Source organism: Ambystoma mexicanum, chromosome 4q (assembly GCF_040938575.1).
Source record: "Ambystoma mexicanum isolate Mex_15411 chromosome 4q, UKY_AmexF1_1, whole genome shotgun sequence".
Classification (NCBI taxonomy): domain Eukaryota; kingdom Metazoa; phylum Chordata; class Amphibia; order Caudata; family Ambystomatidae; genus Ambystoma; species Ambystoma mexicanum.
This window is the reverse complement of record NC_090928.1, coordinates 313,578,832-313,603,654: the sequence shown is the minus strand read 5'-3', so window position 1 is coordinate 313,603,654 and position 24,823 is coordinate 313,578,832. Positions and strand designations below refer to the sequence as shown.

Below are 24,823 nucleotides of genomic sequence, written 5' to 3'. Positions count from 1 at the left end.
GAATCGCCTGCGAGGCTGACTGGAACCCCTAGAGTGCTGGTTATACGACACGGGGCCATCATCCTCACGGCAGAGATTCTGTCCAAAAGGAAACTCTCTAAGGGATTACGCTCCTCTCCCTCGCGGCGGGGTAAGACGAAAACACCTAATCCTGTGCACAAACGCGCATCTGCAACCATAACTAATTCATACAACTACAAATGCTTAAGCAGATTCGCTCACATTCACACCTATGTGCCTCTTAAGGATTATTAGTCTCTTTATAACAAAACTTTCTACTCCGACTCAGTCATTTGCCACTGACATACAGAGAGGGAAGAAATTGTACTTATCTGCTTGAAGAGCAGTAAAAGAAAGGAGTCCAAGCACAGGAAGTGGGTTGTGACTAGTGGAAAGGGCATGGACTACAGAGACTCATGGATGTTGTAGTTTTTGGAAAAGAGAACATTTTGGTTACAACACTTTTCATGGTTTTAGATGTGTTTTGTTGAACTGCTGAAGAGTAGAATAAATGAAGATGAAGCATAATGCTTGCCTCCAGTCTTGTCATAGAATATGGATTATAGTACAGCAAACATACTAAGATTTTGGATCAAGTGGCAGAATACTAAAGAGGCTGGGTGACTTTTTCAGGGCTCCTTTCTAGGTGTGCTTGTAGTGTTGAAATGCCTCCAATTACAAGTAGAGATTTTCTCAAATAAGACCAGTGTAAAGAAGTAACTTACAGCATATAGATATATAACTTAGTAGGTTCATTGGAAGGCAGTCCCCAAGAGGCCAACCTTCAACAGACAGACATCTTCATGTATGGTTAGGGAAATCCAGATTCCGGAACCATACACGAAAGTGAAACTAGGGACAACAATGGAACTATATAAAAAAAAGAATTCCACATCATAACATCTCCTCCCCTATATTCATTTAAACAACAATTAAAAGCTGCAATCATGTATGAAGTTGTTATGAAATTGCACCATGCATTAAAAAGACAACAGATTATATGGTTGTAACACAACCATTAATAGACTTCTAGTCACCCAACTTTGAGAAAGGATACAAACAGCTGTTCTGCACTTTTAGAAAAGTAATTGATGGGATCACTTCTGTTTTACACTTATTCCATGCTTATGTATTAATGTTTAATAATATATATAGTCTTGCTTGTAGTTCCGCACACTTTTCCTGGATCTTGAGGATATATAGTCCCCACACATCTCTCCAGGTAATTCTGGACTTCTTCTCTGGTGAACCTCTACTACTTGTAGGTGTATTGTGTCCTCTGGCAACTCCTGAAGATGTATAATTGTCTTTAAACAACCCTCTGTTTGGACTCTAATTTGTTTCATTCCTGCATATTTCTTCTTCCTTTGCAAAAATGATATCATTGCAAGACCACTTCTTGCCATCTTCTAAAAGTACTGACTTCTTGGAACAATCCACTTCCTTCAGCATAAATCCTTGTCGCCAAATGTAAAGTAGTAATTTACAGCATATAGATATAACTTAGTAAGTTTACTGGAAGGAAGTCCCCAAGAGGACAACCTTCAACAGACAGACATCTTCATGTATGTTTCTGGAATCGAGATTCCAGAACCATAGACGAAAGTGAAACTAGGGACAACAATGGAACTATGTACAACAAAGAATTCCACATCATAACAACCAGGTTGCAGACCAATAGCAACAATCCTCTGCGAGCCTCCAGACCTTCTGGCCAGCCTGCATATTTTCCAGAGTCCTTGTTAGATGACGCTCTCCACAGCAGAACTGACCAGTCTCGGGTTCTGCAACCAGGGACAGTTGAACAATTTCTGCTGACTTTGGAAGTGTAAAATGGCATGCTGCTGGAGGGCCAGTGCCTAAAAGGCCAAAAGAGCATTGGTGGGTTGTGTTAATCTCCAAGGAATCCATTCAGCAATGAAGAATGTGACAATCTGTCTGGGAAAGTCTTTCACAACAAGCACAGCTACCATTGCAATAACTTAAACTTCCAGTGTTACGCAGACACACAACTCTTTTTCAAACTTCCCTCTGACCCTTTCCTCACTTCCTCCATCATTTCTGACTGCCTATCTGCCATCCAGTCCTGGTGCACTTCCAATGATCTCTGCCTCAACACCAGCAAGACTGAGATCCTACCTATTGGGAATCCTGCTCCCTCTTTCTTCCCCTCACTCTGGCCATCTGCCATGGGCTCTCCCCCCTTCTTCTGGAGCCAGAAACCTGGAAGTCATCTTTGACTTCTCTCTTTCCTTCCTTCCTCCCTCACATTCTGGACCTTGCCAAGAAGGCCCACTTTCAATTCTTCCTCCTCAAGGCAAGTCTTGCTTTCCTCACTTTCCCCTTGAAACGAAAAATGTCTCTACGGCTCTGGTTCTCTCTAGGGTTCACTGCTGCAACAGCCTTTTCGTTGATCTACTCACTTCGTCTCTGCGACCCCTCCAGCTAATCCAGAATAGGGCAGCAAGACTTATCCTTGGCCTCAAGCCCAGGGACTGCATCTCTCCAGTCCTAACTCTCCACTGGCTCCTGGTTGCTCCAAGGATCAAATTCAAATCCCTCTGCATCATCCATAAGGCTGTCTGGGGACTGGACCATACTATTTACAACTTGCTCTCACTAAATACTCTCCCTCCAAATCTGAGTCTCTCCGGCACCAACTCTGTGTGTCAAGCGATTAGCTAAACAGTGAGCGGGTGGCTGATCTCTTTCCTTGGCAGGCTCCCTCCTTGTGGAACAGCCTCCCCCTTTCTCTTTGTCTTGAGCCAGATCTCAAATTCCAGAAGCTCCTCAAGACTTTCCTTTTCACCTCTTCTTTCCCTTCATCCCTCCTCTGCTAAGCCCCACAGTTGCTGAGATTGGTGACCAGGGCACTTGTGTCCGCTTGGGCCCTGGCCTCCCACACCCAATCGCCTTCAGGCTCTGCCCACTCCAAGTACTTAGCTTGACGCCCACTGGCCTATGCCACCATAGGCTTGCACTTATCTCACCTAGGCACTTACAGCTGCTCACTCCCTAGCACTTTCCTTCTGGTACACCTTGCACTTATCCCCTAACCCCTCATCCCTTCTCTCGCTCTCTCTCCCTCCCTCTGCACTTGCACATTTTGAATGCTCACAAGGCCTAGTAGGTCCGCCTCCATCTTTTATATGGGATACATTACTCACCGTAATCGTATTTCTGATGCTTGTATCTGCTTAGATTCACATGCTGTGCATAGGCCGACATCTAGTGGAAGCTGCGGAGTATTACAGTTTGTTTTTCGAAAGTCGAAAATGGGCGTCGACACAGGCGTGCCAGTAATACTATCCCTAGTGTGACGTCCACTGTACCCAAGATCCCTCACGCGTGTAGGATCCTCAGATTGTATTTTTTCTGACATGAGGAAGCATGAGGAGTAGCGTGAGTACAGATAATCCAAGCAGATAGACAGAAAGGTAAGACTACAAGCAATCATGCGCCTTCTCTCGGAGGGGAGGAAGGGTGGGTCGCATGTGAATCTAAGCAGATACAAGCATCAGAAATACGATTACGGTGAGTAATGTATCCCTTCTGAGGCTTGTGGAATCTGCTTAGATCACATGCTGTGCATAGATTAGCGAGCAGTACCAGAAGAAGGAGGTGGGATGTGAGAAGGGTCATGAGCAAACAGGTGTCTTAGAACCGCTTGTCCCACTTGTGTATCTGACTTGGAATGAGTGTCAATGCAGTAATGCTGAGTAAAAGTGTGAATAGAGCTCCAAGTAGCCGCTTTGCAAATGGTGTCGAGGGGAACATTTGCAATGAAAGCCAGAGTGGCACCAATGCCTCTAGTAGAGTGGGCCCTTGGCGTAAAAGGCAGAGTCTTTTCAGAAAGAGAGTAACACAGCTGTATACAGTTGATAATCCACTTCGAGATAGCGCCCTTAGAGACGCGATCCCCCTCTCTGCCTGTAGCTACGGAGACAAACAGTTGATCTGTTTTTCTTAGCGGTCTGGTTTTATTTACATAGTATAGGACCGCCCTACGCACATCTAGGGTGTGTAGTTTCACCTCAGCCGAGCTTTGCGGGTTCTGGAAGAAAGCCGGAAGCTCGATGGACTGGTTTACATGGAACTTGGATATGAATTTAGGTGAGAACCTAGGGTGTGTGCGTAAAACCAGTTTGTCCTTGTGGATAGTAAAGAAAGGATCCTGCACTGACAGAGCCTGAATTTCACTGACCCTTCTTATGGAGGTAATGGCTACTAAGAAGGCCGTTTTATAAGTCAGGTGTTTGAGACTACTTTTATGCATGGGTTCGAATGGGGGTCCCATGAGCTTAGCTAGCACCACGTTGAGGTCCCATCCTGGCGGTGGGTTCGAAATAGGAGGGTGAAGTCTCTTTACTCCTTCCATGAAGGCTTTAACCACTGGTACTTTCCACCACGAGACCTTGTTATGGGATGTGGTGTAAGCCGAGAGGGCTGCCAGGTGTACTTTCAGCGAGTTAAAAACCAACCCTGCATCCAGCAGGTGGAGCATGTATGTCACAACGTTGGAAGGAGTGCAATCAACCGGGTTGATTTGTTTATTCTGGCACCAGATAACGAATCTTTTCCACTTATCAAAGTAACAGTGCCTTGTATTTGGTTTCCTGGACTCCTTTAGAATGTCCATACACCTCTGTGGTAATTTGAGATGTCCAAACTCTATGATTTCAGGAGCCATGCTGCTAGGTTTATAGAGTTGGGTTCCTGATGCACTGTTTGACCCTGTTGCTGGGACAGTAGGTTGTACCAGGCTGGGAGTCTGATGGGTTCGCACACCGCCATCCTGCGTAGGTGTGGAAACCATGGTTGTCTCGCCCACATGGGAGCAACTAGGATGAGCGTCATCGATTCCTTGTTCATCTTGTACACCACCTTCCTGATGAGAGGAGTTGGTGGAAAAGCGTACGCAAACATCCCTGACCAGTTCATCCACAGGGCATTCCCTTGGGAGTCCGGCTGGGGGAACCTGGATGCAAATCCTGGGCATTGTTTGTTTTCGCTTGTGGCGAATAGGTCTATAGTGGGGAAACCCCACTGAGAGAAGAGATCTTCTACTACGTCTCTGTGAAGGACCCATTCGTGTTCTTCTGGGAGGGAGTCTCTGCTTAGAGCATCCGCTAGGGAATTGAGCTCCCCTGGAACATGTTGCGATGACAGGAAGATGTTCCGTCTGAGTGCCCATATCCATATTTTCTGGGCAAGCTTGGACAGATTTGGCGAACGAGTCCCCCCTTGCTTGTTCAGATAGAACATGGCTGTCGTGCTGTCCGTCCTGATCTGCACCGACAAGTTCAGTAGATGGGGCTCGAACGCCCTTAGCGCTCGGAATACTGCCAGAAGCTCTAGCAGATTGATGTGGTTCTTGGCTACTGAGTGAGACCAGAGACCCCGAGCTGTGTGGTGGAGAAGGTGAGCTCCCCACCCAGTCAGGCATGCATCTGTAGTCACCACTGCTTGTACTTCGGGATCGTAAAAGGGTTTCCCCTTTGCGAGATTCTCTCTTGTCCACCAGTGTAGGCTCTGTACGAGTGTTGGCGAAACGACCACTAGATCGTCCCAATGACCACTTGCCTGAGACCACTGTTTCGCCAACCATTCCTGCATGGGACGCATGCGCAGACGCGCGTGGGGGACCAGGTAAATGCATGACGCCATCATGCCCAGTAACCGCATAGCTTTGCGTACTGTCATCTGTTGACCTGACTGATAATGCGGAATTTGCAGAAGTATATTCCGAATTCTCTCTTCCGAAGGGAAGGTCAATCCTTTCTGAGTATCTAGGATAGCTCCTAGAAACTGTTTTGAGGTGCTTGGCACCAGACTTGACTTTTTCTCGTTGATGGAGAAGCCTAATTCGTGGAGGAGGTCGATAGTCCTCTGAATGTTTGACCTGCAAATTCCTGGGGTTTCCCCCGTTATGAGCCAGTCGTCCAGATAAGGGTACACCGGGATTGCTTCCCTGCGTAGGTGTGCAGCCGCCACCGCCAGTACCTTGGTGAATACCCTTGGTGCTGAAGCTATCCCGAAGGGCAGTACCTTGAATTGGTAGTGGCGACTGTCCACCTTGAAGCGTAAGTACTTTCTGTGCGCTGGGAGCATGGCAATATGAAAATAAGCATCTTTCATATCCAAGGTTGCCATGTAATCCCCCTTTTTTAGGAGGGGGATTACCTCTTGTAGCGTGGTCATACGGAACCTTTGGGGCTTGACATACTTGTTGGCAGGCCGTAAGTCCAATACTGGGCGCATTGTCAAATCTTTCTTTGGCACAAGGAAGTAAGTTGAATAGATACCCTTGTTTACCTGGTGTCCTGGGACGAGTTCTATCGCGTCCTTTTCTAGCAGAGTGGCGATCTCCTCGAGAAGGATCCTTTGATGCTCTAGGGAGTGCACTCTTTGTCGTGGAGGATGATTCCGGGGACGCTGCAGTAGTTCTATACAATATCCTGCGGATACTGTTGACAGCACCCATCTGTCTGAGGTGATCCCTTCCCAAGCCTGGGTGAAGGTGGAAATGCGTCCCCCTACTGGGGTTGCGTGGCAAGGGACCCTGAACTGAGCGTCACTGTTTTGGTGGAGGCGTGCCACCTCCCTTGTTGGGGCTGCCTCTGCCTCTTCCACGACCTCTCTTGTTACCCCTGCCGTAACTCTGGGTAGACTGCTGGTTGTTATTCCATTGTGTACCTTGTCCCTGGGCATAGTTGCCTCTTTGTGAATTTTGGCCGCGTGGGCGACGAAAATTATTGTTCCCCCTCTGGTTAGGGGGTTTGTTGGTAAGCTGGCCAAGGGATTTGAGAGTCTCATATTCATCTTTGGCATTTTTAAGTGCGTCTTCGACCGCTTTCCCAAACAATAGGTCGGGTTCCACTGGCTTGTCTATTAAAGAAGCCTGGGTTTCTGTCTTGAATCCCGACTGCCGTAACCACGCATGTCTCTTGATAACAGTACCTTCTGGCCCTTTAACGGTTCTGGAGCAGAGGCAATGAGCGCCGCGACTTCTTCCCATTGATGGCAATTGTAACTAGCCAACAGGGTGGTGGAATTCGCAATCCTTGCTTGGTAGGCGGACGTTGAGGCTACCTTTTTGCCAAACCCGTAAAGTTTTTTGCTCTCCTTGTCGGGAGGAGCTTCTGATGAAGATAAGGGCGTGCCAGCCCTTTTTCTAGTGTTGGTCACCACTAGGGAATCTGGTTTAAGATGTCCCCTTATATACAGAGGGTCAGACTGGGCTGCCCGGAAAATCTTTTCAATTCTGGGGTTGACAGATCTGGTGAGGTTAGGATTCACCAGGGAAGGATCTATTCTTCGTTGGATGGATTTGAGGATAGGGATGGTCTGAGCGACCGGTCTTCTCTCTCCTACAAACTCCTCCGCGAAGTCCCTTTCCTCCTGTACACCGTGGGTGTCGATGTGGAAGTGTTCCGCTGCTCGAGCGAGAACCTCGTTGAGGAGGGGCTGGTTATCAACTGGAGAGTTAGTAACTGGGGCTTCGCTTTGTACTGGGGAATCTACTCTGTAAATTTCCTGTTCATCTTCTCCCTCCTCCAGGTCCTCATCCTCTGCATAGTAATCTGTCCCGGTTTGTTCTTCCATAATTTCAAACTCCTGGTCCTCTTCAGGGAAAACTTGTCCCTGGTAACTGGGGAGTGGAGTAGAATATGGAGTGGAGTAAGGCTGAACCTCGAAGGGTTCAGGTCTTTCGACCCGGGGTTTTTTACTTAGCAGGATAGGATCGGAGGAGCCTGAGGGTGTGGCCCCTTGAGGGTTATATGAAAGAAAGTGTTCTGGGTTCTTATCATAAAAATCAGCCAAGGAAGACATTCTAGACATAACCCTGTCTATGTCTTCACTGGACCATTCCCTGGAACAGAGTATGACTTTAGCAGGAGATGATTTATGGGACTTTTCAAGGGTAGACTTGTGTTTACTTGTCTGCCTAGGGTGAGAGGGTGGCTTTACAGGGGTGGAAGGCTGTGCTTTCCGCTGTTTCCCCCCCTCCCCGTGCGTGGAAAAATGTTTTCCCTGTCCCTTGGAGGCCCCAGAGATTTTCGACGCCGGGCGCCGAGGGTCTGGAGAGGTATCTGTGTGCTTCGGGCGTGGGGCCTCACTGGTGTTAACCGCGGTCTCGGTATCTTGGAGCGCGGCCTGGGGGTGGAAGTCGTCTTCGTCTCCCGACGATCGAACTTCCGTTAATGTGTGTAGCGAGGCACTCTTGGCAAGAGTGGATGATTGCCTTGCGTCGTGAGGTGATCTCGATCGAGAGCGCCCAGAGGACACCGAGTCGGACCGTTCTTTTTGTGCCTCTTTCCGGGAAGTCGACGTCGTCGAGGTCCGGTTGGTCTTAGTGTGTTTAGTGTGTGTTAGGTGTGTAGTGCTTGCGTTGCCGGGGGTCTTCCCCATAGCCGCCCTGCCGGACGACCTTCCGAGGTCGGGGACCTGCGCTCGCCGGCTGTCTCTCGACGCCATAATGCCCTCGCCGTCCGAAAGTACGGCGTCGCTGCCATCGCTGAAGGCGCCCTCCGCTGCCATGGCCGCCTGCCTGGCGTGGTGGGCCCAACGCTTTGTCGAACGGTCCTTAAGTGTCTTAGGTTTAAACCTACTACACGCTCTGCAGTTCGCTTCGGGGTGATCCCTCGGCAAGCAGAGATTGCACGTGGCGTGCCTGTCGACCCAAGGGTATTTGCGATTGCACTTGGGGCAGAATTGAAAAGGGGTACCCTCCATACGCACCTTAAGGCAGCGGGCTGCTAAGTGTAGGAATATATAAAATGTAACGTGAAGAGTATGTACCACCCCCCACTCTCCCTACTTGTAAGGGCCGAGGCCAGCGGCCTACTAGGCCCGGGCCGAGGCCAGCGGCCTTCCGAGGTCCAGATCCGTCGAGTAGTCGACGGTTGATGACTTCTCCAGCCGTCGTCGAGGTTGAGGGTCGAAGTTGGGGTGGGGAAGGGAATGAATAAGAATTATAATATAATAACAGCAAAAGTATGGCTAAGGCCAGGGAACTCCGCAAGATGCTTCCGACCAGTATGGCGGAAAAAAACAATCTGAGGATACTACACGCGTGAGGGATCTTGGGTACAGTGGACGTCACACTAGGGATAGTATTACTGGCACGCCTGTGTCGACGCCCATTTTCGACTTTCGAAAAACAAACTGTAATACTCCGCAGCTTCCACTAGATGTCGGCCTATGCACAGCATGTGATCTAAGCAGATTCCACAAGCCTCAGAAATATATATATATATATATATATATATATATATATATATATGTAGCTGTGCACTCGTGCCAAATGAACATTACTTCTCTAAGTGTGGAAAATCAGAAAGAAGCAACTAGCCATCACGCCAAGCAGTTTTGATAAAACCTCCCACAAAGAATGCGCAATCCGTCCCTTCAAAATGAAGGTGGTCATGGACAGAGACAGACCCAAACAAAAAATAGCACATCCAGTTTACAGCAGATTTTTGTTTTTCAAAAACAAGTTTGATACAGTTTATCGCAGCATATTTTCCCCACACTGCGCTGTGAAATGGTCACGTTGCAGCAGCGGTCCATGGAGTAAATAGTCAAGTCACAGGTCGCCTGGGAATTCCAGTGCCTACTTGGGCCTCCATGTTGAATGGCAGAGTCCAATACTGCGTGTCAAATGCTTGCTGGGAAAGTGCAGACAAAAGCTTTCCCCCAGTGATCATTAGCTGAACGCAAAGCGCCATACCATATGATATTTATTTCAAAGTATTTTAAAGTCTTGACACTGAAAACGGGTCATGCAAGTATTATCTATATTCTAAGATGCAACTTCAGAATTTGGGGCAGATTATTTAAAGACCGCGATGGACCCAGACATTTTGAGTAGTCACCCATTTCTGTCCCACCCGGGAAATGCAATGTGCTGAACCAGCGAAAATTTTAAGAATTAACAAGTCCGAGTTGTCTTGGATCAGATACATTTATTCACCTTCTTGAGCTGGGAGAGTGTGCTGGGAGTGGGAGCTGGACAGGGGAGGGGAGCAATACCTGTCCCGAATGCTTGAAGGACCAAAAACAAAGGTCCACGTTGCTTGTGTGCCACTGCCTGCCCGTGCCCACCAGCCAGGGTGTGTCTGAGACTCACTGAGTCTGCGCACCCCTGCCTAGCTGGCACACACAGATAGTCAAGCACACATTCCAAAACCGGGTGACCTGAGCGTGTGGCAAGGAAAAATAAGTAAGTAAATAAGCTGGTGAGCCGGTTGGAGCATGACTGCTTACGGGGCGGAGCAGCCGTTTAAATTAATTAGGCCAAGGGCAACGTAAATATATACTTCTGTTAGGTTGGTTCAAAACGACAGCCCGGGACCACAAAATCCTTGCCCTGAAATCATTGCTGAAACAAGCATAGGCAAAAATTCCAAACTATATTGTTGTATAAAGCTTTGTATGAATGTGCCCAGTCGAGACTTGCATGTTCAAACTTCTCAGTCAAACTGATGTCAACAGTCTGTCGCTCATGGAGTAAGGCCAGTTCATGCAGACCCTCCTGCTTTAATTTTCAATAATGAAGAAAAATCACCTAGTGCCTTTCAGTTCAGTATAGTGACAGAGAGTATGGTCTCTTCCTAAGCTTCAGCAGTGCGGTCTGCCTCCCCTACTGATCCAATTCCCCTTCACACTCTTCAAGCTGCTTGTAGCACGTCTATCTCTGTGTTTACTGCAGCACTTCAATACTCTCTCGACAGGGCAGATTCCTGGGCCCCTCAAACATGCTATGATTTCTCATCCTCTACTAAAAAAAGGCACATTGTGATCCTGCAATAGTGGAGAACTACTGGCCGATCTCACTGCTTCCACTCCTCATGAAATTGATGGCATCTATTGTGACCCCTCAGTTTTCCCCTTCCTAGAATGTAATCACTTGCTTCATCCTTTCCAGCCAGGCTTTCGTTCCGGTATGAGTACGGAATCTGTGATGGTTGCTCTTTCACCTTAACGTACCATCATCTGACCCCCCCTCAAAAATTGAAGGACTGTCTGCAGTCGCAGAATGGATGGCCAATAATTGGCTCAAACTGAACAGAGGTCCTCCTAGTTGGCTTAAATACCACAGGACAGCCCTAGACCTTTGATTACTGGCCAACCTCCTTGGGCCCATGTCCTGAACCTACTCCGATAGTGAAGAGCATAGGGATCAAACTAATGGCCATGGGCTTTAGAGAAGCCCAGATTTCTGTAGTTTTCCAATTAGGCTATGCCAAATTGAAAATATTGAAAAAAAGTTGTGCTGCAGAATCTGATACAATGAGAGGCCTGGATTGTTATCCTTACCCAATCATTATTCTTTGCTATGGAAACATTCCATCCGGTTTAGTTATCCATCATATATTCTGATTAGTACATGAAGAAATAGCATCATTATACTATCCACATTACATTATTAGATTGCCACTTTGTATGCATTTGCAATATGCTTATAGAATGACACTGTCATATTTGAAATGCCATGTAGAGCCATTTAGAGACACAGTATATTTGTAGTTACACATTTAGAGATATGTTGTTATGCATCATTTATGCATTGTAGAGACACAATGCATTGAGTGTGCACTTAGAATGAGTCTGCATATAGATAGCGCTTGCCATTGTGAGAGAAGAGTAAGCACTATTGAAAGCATGAGGCCTATGGATCCTAAGCCATTCCACTGAATGGAGACACACAGAAGTTGTTTGCGCCGCGGCACTGCGAAGTTGTTATGAATTAGTGTGAAGGAAAGGAATTCGTAAACAGTTTGGTTGATAAGAGGTCGCAGTTGCCTTAGTAGATAGAGGGCCTGGCTTATCAGCATGCCTTGGGCTTGGCGTTCGCAGAGACAGAAAAGGTGGGAGGCAGCGCCACATGGAGAATGGGAGAGTGTGCTTTTGCATGAGAGGAGAGATGGCCTGTTCTCTGGAGGAAAGAGGATTTTGTGATGCCAACAGTAGAGTGAATGGGTATGAATGGAGGAATAGATGGTGTTTTGCATTGCAGGCACCGCAGATAGAAAGCCATGACAGAGATATGATGTCCAATGTCACATTGACACAACACACGACAAGAGCACGAAGGGAAAGTACATGCTACACAGATGTTGAGGCACTGCTGAATATAGAATGCTGACACAGAGAAACGAAGGAATGCTTAAAGTAACCATAGGGATTTGACTACGTTATTACATAGTAAAAGCAGGGGAGAGGGGAGTTGCTGGTGTTAGTTGGTGGTGTTTGGAGAGGATGATGGAGTTCAATGAGAGAGAGAGGCGTTTTTGGTGTGACAGTGATGCAGCCTTGGCAGACCAGCTTGGGAGAGATCGACGAGCTTGGCAGAGGCAGAGGCAGTTTGAGTGACCAGATCTGAGAGGCAGACACTGACTGGCTGGTTGCAGAGTTGTGCATAGAGGAGAGACTTGACAAAGAGAGCTGGAGAGGGGAGAGATGCACATGCAAATGGGAAGTATGGTTTATGGCCTAAACTGATTGATTAGAACAGACATTCACACAAAGAGTATTGGGTTGAGGAAAGGGGAGATCAGACAGGGATTGTCTTAGAGAGTGAGTGTGACGTATGGTGTGGAATGGAGAGGAATCCTGATGTGACACTTGCCATTTGTATATTGCATTAAACACTGATAGCTTGCATTAGAAGCCTGTAAGGATTATAGTAATCCACTGCATGGTAGATTTGCACCAGAAGCATAAAAGGTGCAAATTAGATATTTGCAATAGTTTTAGTATTGTTTGCATCATGCTTTGCTGTGCATAAATAAATGTATTCTATTGTTATAATTGAATCGATTCATGTGTTTTTTTGTGTCTTATGTTATTGTGTCCATATGAGTATGTTGGTAGAAGTAATCTAGGAGTAACACAGTGCACATAGGCCCTGCGCTATAAGAGCGGGGGGGAGTATTGTGATCCACACCCCCCTAGGAGATTGTTTAAGATTGTCTAAGACCGGTGCATGGTTGCCCAAGGGGGGCTAGACCATGGTAGGAATTGTTTTAGGACTAACAGTACCATTCCCACTGCTTGAATATAGGTCTAATATTGTGACTCCATCTATTACGAGTTCCCTGGACTATTGCAATGGCATTTATTTCGGTCAACGTGAGGCTCTACTAAAATGCCTGCAAGCTCTCCAAAATGTAGTGGCCGCCTTGCTCTGAGAGGGCCCAGACTAACTCATTTTTGGGGCCTACTTCGTCAACTTCACTAGCTCCCCATCAGGTGCCGGGTCAAGTTTAAAATCCTGTCTTGTTCATTGGGCCATTCATGAGGGTGGGGCAACATTTTTACGATCCAACCTTGTGCCCTACATTCCTAGCAGACCTCTCTGATCAGCCAATGAATCTTTGCTGTGCATTCCTAGGTTCTGTTGTGCCATAGCAGGAGGAAGATCCTTTACCGTTCTGGCTCCCACACTCTGGAACATTTTGCCTTCCGATCTTCGTACTATTTCTGAATATCTTCTCTTTCGAAAGGCTTTAAAAATGTATTTGTTCTAGCTTTGCTTTTGATGGCACCCTCGGTCACCCAACCTAGCACCTTGATGCCTTTTTTGGTCTTTGCTGCACTCTATAAATATCCTTACAATACAATACAAAGCAATACATAGACCAGACCTTTGAATGACAAAGTACAGATCGAGTGACTTATCACAAGTTAGTCAACTGGCCTGGAGGTCCTGACCCACCGCAGAATCCATAGGCCTGGGGGCCCCAATGGCACAGGAAGGTTATGCTGGCATATTGCTGGTCCCGGCCGGACAGCAATGAGCCTTTCCTTGCTAGCCTACCGGGCCCATCGTGCCAGTGCGCGCAGTGCCGTACACAGCACCGCAGCAGCACTTATGGGTGAGGATGCCCACTGGTGAGGTCCTTCCAACATTTCTTTTTTTTTTTTAAATGCCAGCAATGAGGGGGCATGCCCGGCGGTGCTCCACACACCAAGGCCTCTACAGCTACCAGCTAGCCTGCTGTTAAACACTGTGTGGACTGCTTAACAGTAGACCAGCTGCTGTAGATGCCTTGGTGTGCGTTGTGGCCACAAGGCCTCATCATGGTTGACATATATATATATATATATTTTTTTTTTTTTAAAGAAGATGATGATTATGTTCTGACTGTCTCCTCAACAGAGCACACTAGGAGCAGTCGGATCCCTACTCCAGAAAAATAAAAATGGCAAGAACGAGGCGCAGCCGCCGCCCGGGCGCGAGCATGACCAAAGGCAAACAGCAGCACAAATGGAGCACTGATCCTGCTCCAACTCTTATTTCACTTCACTTTACAACACCATTTTGTAGTCTACAATAGGACTTACGTTATGGAACACTGAATGCAATTGCTACCAACAGCAACAACTTTTCTCCAGGCAGCCTTCAATTTCAAAATCTCCCAGGATGGCATGGTTTCTACTTCAGCCATTTGTTTTATATACTATGGCATGGACCATTTTGGCAAACTATAGCTTTGTTTACAAACTTCACCCGCTGACTGGATAGAGCATGGAATCCATTTCAGATACTGTCTTTGACCATGCCCGTGAACCGAGCTCCAATAATTAGGTCACAAGCACCTACCCTCTCATTGCCCTGCTGAAAAGATCCACAGACACCAAGAAGTTGTACTGAACATTACCCATTCTCTCATTGACGAATAGAGAGCCAATAAATCAATGTAAATGCAATTGCTTCATACATTTATTATATATTTGTTTAAATCACATATGGCTTCAAATTACACCCTACACACACCCTTTGGTGACATTAATACAGTTTCCCTCCTAGATTACCCTTCTTCTAGACCTCACTTTTTTCCCCGTTTTACATTGCACTTATGCATTGTATTGTATTGTTTGGATTGTTTATTCATTTATAGTGCGTACCGGGCCTGTAGGCATCTGGGCGCATTGCAGGTTACAAGGTTACATATGGCATGGACATACAAAAAAAATAACAGAGAAGGTTTATACATATACATTCTGTGGCATCAATTTACATATTTACAATTAGATAGAATTCTTTAGTCACAGATTCTTACTAAAGGAGTGGTCTGCAGGACAGGTACAAGGGTACAAGCGTGAGAGGTCACAAATCACAGGAGTACAGCCACCTCTTGACGTTAGTCTTAAAGCAGTGAAAGGAAGAGATGGCTCTTAATGAATCAGGGACAGAGTTCCATAGTTGTGCCGCCAGAACTGGAAAGCTAGCGCCTCCTGTTTTTTTAGTTTAAAGTTGAGTATTCTGAGGCTATTGGATTGTGCTTTTCTGATAAGTCGTGCCCAGGTATGTTTGGTGAATCCGTTAATGAGGTATAGTGGGGCTTTGTTGGATAGACAGTTGTGAGTGAGGTTGAGTGATTTGAACTTGATTCTGTTGTTTATGGAGAGCCAGTTGGCACATCTCATGTGAGATATATGCTGTGTTTTGGGGATGCCTAGAGCTGCTCTTAGGGCATGGTTTTGGATTGTCTGGAGCTTGTTGGTGTTCCGTTTGCTGGTGCCTAGATATAGCGCATTGCAATGGGACACTTTGGAGAGGATTAAGGCCCTTGCAATTGCGATACAGCTTTCTGTGGACAAAAATTGTTTACATGCAAAAATCAGTTTGCACGTATAGTTAGTGACAGATGCTGTGGTGTTTATCTGTTTATTTAGGTTAAGCGAAGAAGCCTAGAGTCTTAACTTCCTTAGAAACTTTCATCTTATTTCCATCCATGACTACAGAGTTGTATTGGGTGGAGAGTTTAGACAGCCTGTCGGTGGACCCCACGATTAGGAGCTCCGTTTCCCGTCGTTGAGGCATAGCCCATGTGTGGCCATCCATGTTTGCATAATTAAATAGATTTTGTTAATCATGGTTACGTCTTTGTCATAGTCACCCAGGATAGGGATGAGAATCTGGGTGTTGTGAGCATATTTGGTGTATGAGACACCCAGATTGTCAAGTATGTCGAAGAGGGGCTTTATTATACAAGGAAGGGGAGACACAAGAGCTTTGTGGCACACCGCATGTGATGGGCCCTTGGTCTGCTGCAGAAGAGGGTAAGAAGACTCATGGATCTGTTGTCCAGGAAGGATCTAATCAATGTGGTGGCTTCCTTGGAGAAGTGGGCGGCCATTTTAAGGTGATTGCACAGGACATTATGGTCGACCAGGTCGAACGCGGCGGATAAGTCTAACAGGAGAAGGATAGATGCTTCTCCTCTGTCTTTCCGGTCATCTCGTTGTTTCTTTAGGTCAATGAGGGCCATCTCTGTCCCATATCTGGGCCTGAAGCCTGATTGGAGAGTGCCTAGGAGGTTATTGATCTCAAGATAAGCAACTTTATCAAGGACTTTGAGAAGGAAAGGTACGTTTGTGATTGACCTGTAGTTGGTGGAAATGTTGGGGTCTACGTTAGGATTTTTGAGTAGGCGAAGTACCCATGCATCTTTGAGGTTGGTGGGTACTGAACATGATTTGAAGGAGGAGTTGATGAATGTGAAGATGAAAGGAGCAAGGTTTTTTGCCGCTTCTTTAATAATGGGTGCTGGGCAGGTGTCCCCTAGACATTTGGAGGGTTTGAGGGATGAAATGAGCTTTTCAGCCTCAGTGGTTGAGATAGAGTTGAATTTGAATTGGTTATTAGGTTTGAAACATTTGTTGTGCCTTGGTTGGGGAGTGTCCTAGGCTTGCCACATTAACAGAAGAACCAGAGTTACCTGAAGGACATTTCATTTGTGCACAGACAGTGATTGCTGAGGTGGTTTTGAAGCCCAGGTAGGTAAGAATAAGGCACCCCTTCGCTCTCATTTGATATAAGCGGTGGATTTCCAACAATAGCCATTGTGGTAGAGTACACACAGGAGACTTGACAACTGGACATTTTTCAAAAGCTCTTGCTTTTATTTAAGCCAAGAAAAAGGCCTCACCTAGCCCTCCTAAAGAGGAGGCTGCCTGATATAGACGTTTTGCATTAATCAACCTCCCCTACAGGAAAACCTACCACTAAAAATGGAAACAATATTAGTTTGCCTAGAGAAGTGTTCTTGCTCTCCTTTTCCTGGCCTTTGATGGTTGGTGTGCGATCCCCTCTCTAAACGTGTCTCTCGAATTCCATTCTCTTAGATTCTCAGGCCTTAGCCTGCTAATAAAGTTTACAAATAAAAAAATCCAATCTCTTGGCTTCTTTTCAGGCCTAGTTGTGCAGTTCAAAATAAGGTTTGTTGATTTTCTACAAAAAAGAAGGCGACTCCAACCCCCTCCCAGCAATCCTTGCTCAACATAAAAGGTTTGTTCCTCAAGTGTCCAATTTTTCTCTCCAGATCCTTTAATTCAGTTTCATCCTCTCTGGGGCTTTTGCTTACATTCTGGTAACCTTTTCAGGTTATTATTTCCGAGGTCACCTCTTCTGAGTGTTTCTCTCGCTCTCTGGTAACCCCTGTTGTGTTATTGGTTTCTGGTCACCCCTTTGGGTGTTTCTCCTGCTTTCTGCTCTCTGGTAACCTCTTGCTTGTTAGTCAGTTCAGGTTTACCCCCTTGGTGTGTCTCTCTTACTTTCTGATTTCTGATAATCCCTAGCGGGTTATTTGGTTCAGGTTCATCCCGTATAGATGTTTCTCTTGCATTCCGGTCTCTGGTAATCCCTTGTGGGTTGTTGTGTTCAGGGTCATATCCTTGGGGCGTTTCTCTTGTTCTCTGATATTGGCTAACCTCCCCCCGCCCCGTAGGTTATTGGGTTCGGACTCACCCCCTCAGGGTATATCTCTCTCTGGCATCTAGTAATCCCTTGTGGCTTGTTGGGTTCCGGTTTACCCGTGCAGTGTTTCTCTTAGTATGCAGTGTTGCATCACCCTATAAGGGCCCTCAGATACTTTATCCACTTTCTCGTTTTTCTTACTCCGGTTTGGAGCATTTCAGAGCTCAGCCGCCCTCCTCTTCTCTGCGTGTCCCACGTACCTGGGTGTCTGCGGTGCTCTTCTGCGAGGGGGGGGTGGGAAGTGTCTACTTCTCTAGAATATGAACCGCACTTCTCGGGTTGTCGGTTACTTCTTTCTGCTCAGTTGTCCAGTCACGCTGGTATGTTACATCAGTGTTGGTTCGGTCTCTCAGCTTTGGGGACCTCTGTCTTGGGCTCTCGGCCCTCCTTGGCTTGGCAGGTTCTGAGGCTCATCGGCCACTACGTCTGAGACGTGGCCTTGCCTCCACGATGTCCAGGATCCACGCTGCAAAACAGACTTCCGCTGACACATTGTGGGTAGCTCTTGCTCCTGCGCTATAGCTGTTTTGCTGCACAGACGGCCCTCCTCTTCAAGAAAGCGTCACATCAGTTTGTTAAAACATCCTGGGGAGTCCCAAATTATACAGAGGTTCGGGAGCCAGTTAAAATCAGACTCAATAACGTTAATACACAAAGCGCAAGGCAAAACACAGCTTTATCATCATCAAAATAAAATATGGACAGCATAAAAGCTCAGAATTCTTGGCGCTATCGACATGCTTATCAAAAACAGTGGGTTATATAATCAACATTTGTAATAACGGACATCACACCGTAATCTTAATCACCAAAACCTATGGAGTACGGGGATTGATTAATAGTGATGACTACACTTTTCAAAACAATGTACACTACCCACAAATGCCTCTATAACTCTGCCCCCGCACACCTCTCCCAGAATATTTCCAGAGCACAGTCATCCAGGCCAAGTAGAACCCTGTATGCTTATCGCCATCTCCAACCTAAAGTCAGTCGAGGCAAAGCCGATGCTCTAGTTCTCCCTATATTGCAGCCAAGCAGTGGAACTCCTTGCTTCCTGCAAAGAGCCAAACCTTCATATTGGGTAGTCGGAAAAGCCCTTAAAACATGGTTGTTTACCTAAAATGCTGCCTGCCTGCTCATCAGTATGTATTCCGTATTAGACTGTTCTTTCTCCCTTATGATTGTTTGCCAGTAACTTGTCTGTAACAGCGGCTCAATGCCTCAGGGTTGTATGTGCGCTTTATAAATAAAGGGTTACGTTTCTAATTTGGTAACACTTGTCTGATGGCCCCTACTGCGGCCGCTTCTAAAGTGATAATTTCGGCAAGATGCAATTGACTGGGTCCTAACTTCATGGACGCAGTAACATTGGGGATTTGTATTGGTTGGCTTCTTACTGACCAACCTTGGACAACTGACAGGTCATCAAGACATGAGCCGGAGAGGAGTAGGGGGAAGACAGGTCCACGGACTGCTTTCCTTTCAATTGAAGATACCATCGCTCATTTCTAGGTCATGACCCAGAAAGATCTCTTTGTATTTGGCGTTGTGTGGCGTCTGGGGATATGTTTAATGAGTAAAGCAGGTGTCTTATCTACGTTTGTTGCTAATAGATCGTTTTCTTCAATTACGGGTCACGTGTGATTGGACCATGTTTGGAATTATTTCACTGTTCATTTATTGGGAATTTAGCGAATATTGATGCGAGTGTTAGGTTTTCTCTTGCCACATGGGACACTCTGGAGTTTTTTGGTATGTAGATGTCCTGCACCTGGTTTACAAAGGCTGTATTGTACTCTTATAAAACTTTTATTAATCTGGGAGTATCCTTTTGTGTCCTGGCAATGCCTATCTCATACTTTCAATGAAATGTTCGAACCCTCCCTTCATTTGCGGTAACCTTGGCTGTTGCCAGCTGCTGCCTGAGCCCTGCACAAATCTGTATTTCTTTGGTTTCAGCATTTTGCGTTTTCTCAAAGCCTTGAGGCCTTTCATTTAATTAGAAGCATATTGTGGCTTCCAAAGATGGCTGGCCATTACTGTTGCGTTTCTATGTTAGTGAAGTGTATTCGTGTGTCGTTCCTGTTGTATTCAACTTATACAATGCTTTAAGGTTAGTATTCTTCATGTCTTATGGATGCTATGTTAATATTCTTCATGTTTAAAATGCATATATTACTTAGTGTGTGTCTTCATGTTCAGTGCACATTTGCTTTGTGTCTAATGCATGCACATGTATTGTCAGAACGTTAGTTTAGTTACTCCTGCCAGCTTCAGCTTAGATTGTGTCCATCTCCTGCAGTGCCTGTCTGGGATAAGGGTGGTACCTTTGTCTTGGTGAGAAGCGTTTCCCACCTGTGTAATATTGAGCTGGGGGAGGGGCGGAAGCTATTGATGACATATTCATCTGTCTCTCAACACCTTTCACGTCTTCCCTGCCACAAGAAACAACACTACTGGTTCTGCATTTCTGTCAGGATGAAAGGGTCAGCAACAAAACCAAGCACATTTAAAGAGTGCTGTATATTTGTATTGTGATTTTAGCCCCCCATATATCTCAAACAATTGTGACTTAGTTTAGACGGATGTTAAATTGTTAACTGAACATCCTTGTCCCCCAAGGTGGTAAAGGGTTACCCCCAGTGTGATCCTGTTTGCCTTGTCAAGTAGGGAGTCTTTTACGTAGACGTCTTACCTCCCTAGTTCCAAAGAGGATGGCTTCCCCTTGCGGAGAAGGGACAAACTGAACTAATAGGATTTGTCACACAGTGAACTTAAGAAAATGTGTATGCTACAATTAATTGGCATGCATGCACACATAGCACTTTTTGTTCTTCGAGTTTCACTGAGAAGGTCATAATGTATATGCTTGTCAGTACTGAACTGAAAACGGTGGAGCTGTTTTACAATGTGCAATAAAAGGCTGAGGTCACAAAAAGCAAAGAATCTGACAGAAAGGTAAGTGCCCTGCCCCTGTGGGGTTATTCATCATTATATAGGAAAGATTACATAGCAGTCTACCTTTCTCCCACGCCGGACAATGCAGTGGTTAAGTCTGCCTGCTAATTTACATAGCAATTATAGTGTGTTTCTCTAAGAAAATACAAGTAAATTGATAATACAAGCAGTGGCCATATCCAAGTTTCAATATTGGTGCCCTGTTTAAGTGGCAGCAAGGAAATATCTCAACAAGTTTCAAGTGGTTCAAAATAGGGCCAGCCGTATTGCTTTCCCAATGAAGAAAATGAAGAAATCTATGCATTTAATCTAACTCACCTCTCGTTGTGATGACTTCCAATGGGTCATCAAATTCAAGCCCAGGTTAGGACTAACATCTTGAAAATTCTTCTTGTTACAGACTTCCTGACAGATTTAGTCAAAACTCTTTGTGCCTTGGCAAGTAAAGCCAATCAAGCCTCTATACCAACTGTTTTGGTTGAAAAGCTTCCCTGGGATATTGGAGCCTACCCCTTACTGATAAATTGCTAAAAAAAAAAAGAACTGCTTACCATTTCACTTGTATCGGTTGAGTGAGACAGGCATGGTATCAAGGGCGATGACGCAGACCAATATATTTAAAAAAAGCTTTATTAATAATCAGGATGGTGTAACACCTAACTTACCCTATGCTATGGGGGGATTTCCCTGCCTAAAGAATTCTAAGGAAAGTGTGTTAATAAGTCAAAACAAAAATCCAGTCTGTGTCAAAACTCTATACTCTATATACAACTACATCAAAACTAGTGGGGAATTGCGCTCAACCAAATAAAAGTGTTCCAAATTAAATGGTCAATAATTGACCATTTAAGTTCTTCTGAAGTTCTCGGTCTCAAAATCAATATAGTTCCAATGTAGCCTTCTGACAATAAGGAATGATCAAATTCTGAGGTTACCTTCTGCAGATTCACAAATGTCACATTTCACATCACTTGCCAGTCTCTGGTTTCTTCCCCCCCCACCTCCCCCAAGTTCCAAAGGTAACAGAGTTCACACAACACTGTGGACTTGGTAGTCCTGGTAGTCCCTTCCCCAAGATGAATATTGTACAAGCTTTATTCTCAGCGTACCCTTCCCCAACATTTACTTTCAACCGCTTACTTGTTTACCTCTTTGCTGCTTTTCAAACTTTTGTGGGTTGTGATCTTGGCGCAGTTGTCGGACCACATGGTCCACAGATCACAGGTCACGCAACCAGCAACCACATGTGCTTCGAGTCTTGGTGTAGGAAATATTTGTACTAGGAAACTTTGTCTAGGCGCAGTGGTCAGACCGCACGATCCACCTATCTCAGGTCACACAACCATACGTTTCCCAAAGCTGATGCTTAATAGTTCACAAGACCATACTTTCTTCATTTCCTTACAGGATTTTGACATGCCTTCCAAATTATTCTCTAACCCCATGGGGTACTTGATTTCCCCAGACTGTTCTTATAGTTGTTAACACTTTGTAGTTCTGTTCAAGTAACAACTTCTCATTGAATATATCCAGCACTGCAGCACTCACTTTGTTTCACTCAAACCATGCTGTCTTGGTATTCACTATTGAAGAGGTATAGCTTTACTTTGTGTGACCTCAAATAATGTCTTTCGAACAGTTCAGTATTCAATGTATGCAAGTTTTACTTTTACGTGCCCAGTAGCACCTGTCACCAAGTTCGGTATTCATTATGCCTTGCTTTTGCTCGCACGGGCTCAACAGCCCCTTTCATCAAGTTCAGCATTTAATATTTTCATGATTTACTTATGCGGGCCCAGCATCCCCTTTCATCAAGTTATGTATTCAATATAAGCAAGGTTCAATTATATGGGCTCAGCAGCCCCTCGGAATGCCCTGGAGTTCCCAGTCCCTTTGAGAGCCTTAACGGGTTACTGCTGCTCCACTCGGCAGCTTTCCCCCACATGGGAGAAGCAACTTGCCAGTAACACCAACTTTTCTGCCTGCTCCTTCCAAGTACACTACCCTTAGTGCTGGGCTCCAGCTCCACTCAACGGCTTCTGCTTTCCGTCTTCCTCGACAAGAGTTCCCGGTCCTGCTCGGCAGGACTCCCGGGATCTTCAGCGGGTGCCCTAGCGTCTCGGCTTTCAGCCCCTCAGCGCAGTATAAACTTGCCTCTATTCTGCTCCTGCATCCCTGACTTCCACATGTTACTCTCTTTCATAAATAATGGGCTGCCTGTGAAACAAGGTATTCCCAATTGCCTGACCTTGTTTAAGCCCATAAATTGAAACAGAAATAACAGCCTACCAAGTAAGGAAAGTGAACTTGCAAATATTTATCACGGCACACAAAATTCAAGCAGTGATCAACACCACAATCCAAACATTTCAATAGGCCTCTTCCCACTGAATCCAGCGCTAGTACATTTCTTGGTGAAAGAGTCAAACCCAATCGCACACCACCACTTCAAACAATTGGGCTGGGGCAACATCTGAAGAGATTTGTTTACTTCATAGAAGTGCTGGACCAAGATTGATAAAGATGTTCTCCTTAATCTAAACCTGATGGAATGGGCAATAAATCCTCCTTTACATGGTTATTCTTAATGCAAATCTTAATATACATTACCAAAGATGTCAGATTTTTATCTGGTAGTTGTAGACTAAAATGTGCTGGTGCTAGCCCCATCCGAACCTCACATTCCACTACATTATCAAAGCAGGAACTCTGAAAGATAAACTGGAAGGTAATTCTATATTGCCCTTTCCTGCATTGATTTTCCAAATCAATGGGTGACAGTGGCTAGAGAGTCTATGCTTTAAATCAGACTATTATTTTGGGAACATTCTATCCCAGTGGTACAGTTTCCTTGTCTGCTAAAGAAAAGAGAACCCACTAGTGAAACTGAATAGATCCCTGTACCAATCTAGATTTGCTCATTGATTCCAATATGGATCTCATTCCAATATGGATATCATCTCAGTCGATTAGAATGCAGTGAATTGCTGGTATGGACCTCGTTCCACATATTCAGAGTTAAGCAGTAGAAGTCTGAACTCACACTTTCCTGTTTAGTTGCACCCTTGTTCTAATAACCTTAAAGACCTCAGGAGAGATTTTGAAGATTTTGGATAATGACCGTTCCACAGGTCATTGTCCTCTGCTTTGACTCAGCCAATAAAGTAACCGGTCATTGCAAGACCAGGACCCTCATGCTGAATCTTTAAGGCTTAATTAACTAGACATTTACATTTGTTTAAAAGGTCTGAGGCTTTCCAAGACAATTTAGCAAACATAATCTGGTAGATGTCCAAGTCCTTTGTTTTTTTTTAAAATAAATATTGTTGTTGGGAGGCTAAACTCAGCTATGCGCTGATGTATCTTGGCAAAATTAGGTACTGGAAACAAAAGAGAACGCGCACACAGACGATGAAGGAAAGATCCCTGTAGATGGGCTACTTAATTCAGTAAGATGTGCAAATCTTGGGTGGCTAGGTTTGCTTGGGACTCTGCATGCAGCCAATTTGGCTTTTTATCAATGTGAGGTTGACATAAGGGCAAAGCTTCAGATGGGTAACACCGAGACATTGGTGAGATTGCATGAAAGCTCAAAATGTAGAACAATTTTTATATCAGTTACAGTATACAGCAATATTCTAGGGATACTGAAAGTCTGCTTTGTGTTACTGCTAGGCATTTGCCTCGTAATGTAAAAAGGTATAACAAGTGGAAATTACAGTCTACATCTGATATCAGAAGTGGCCTATAAATAAAAAATATGCAAATGAGTTAACATGGTTACAATATTCCATACACCATAAAGCAGGAGATTAAAAAGCAGTATGGATCAGACATCAACAGCCATGCACTGCTTCGTTGTGGGAAATAACGATCAACTTACACAAAATAGTGTAGTTGAAACATTTGTTTTGTTGCAGTTGCTTGGTTCTACAAAACAGTCGCCTACAGGAAGCAAAAGGTCCACTGCAAGGATTTTAGAACAAAACATCTCAGCTTCCTCAGGATGTGCAAACGTCTCTTGGGTGGACAGCTTCTCCAACAAAGCAGCACCTGTGGAAAGCAAAGCCCGTAAAATGAACAAAATGGCAA

At 45.3% G+C, this 24,823-nt stretch overlaps 1 protein-coding gene across 1 annotated transcript in view; it reads right to left on the bottom strand.

Moving 5' to 3' along the window:
* LOC138467243 (formin-2-like) overlaps positions 1 to 24,823 on the bottom strand; it is a 235,273-nt gene that overhangs the window by 158,390 nt on the left and 52,060 nt on the right. Inside the window, exon 2 of the mRNA XM_069607270.1 lies at positions 24,615 to 24,784. Coding sequence (XP_069463371.1) covers positions 24,615 to 24,784 — 170 coding nt within the window. The remainder of the gene's footprint in view (positions 1 to 24,614; positions 24,785 to 24,823) is intronic.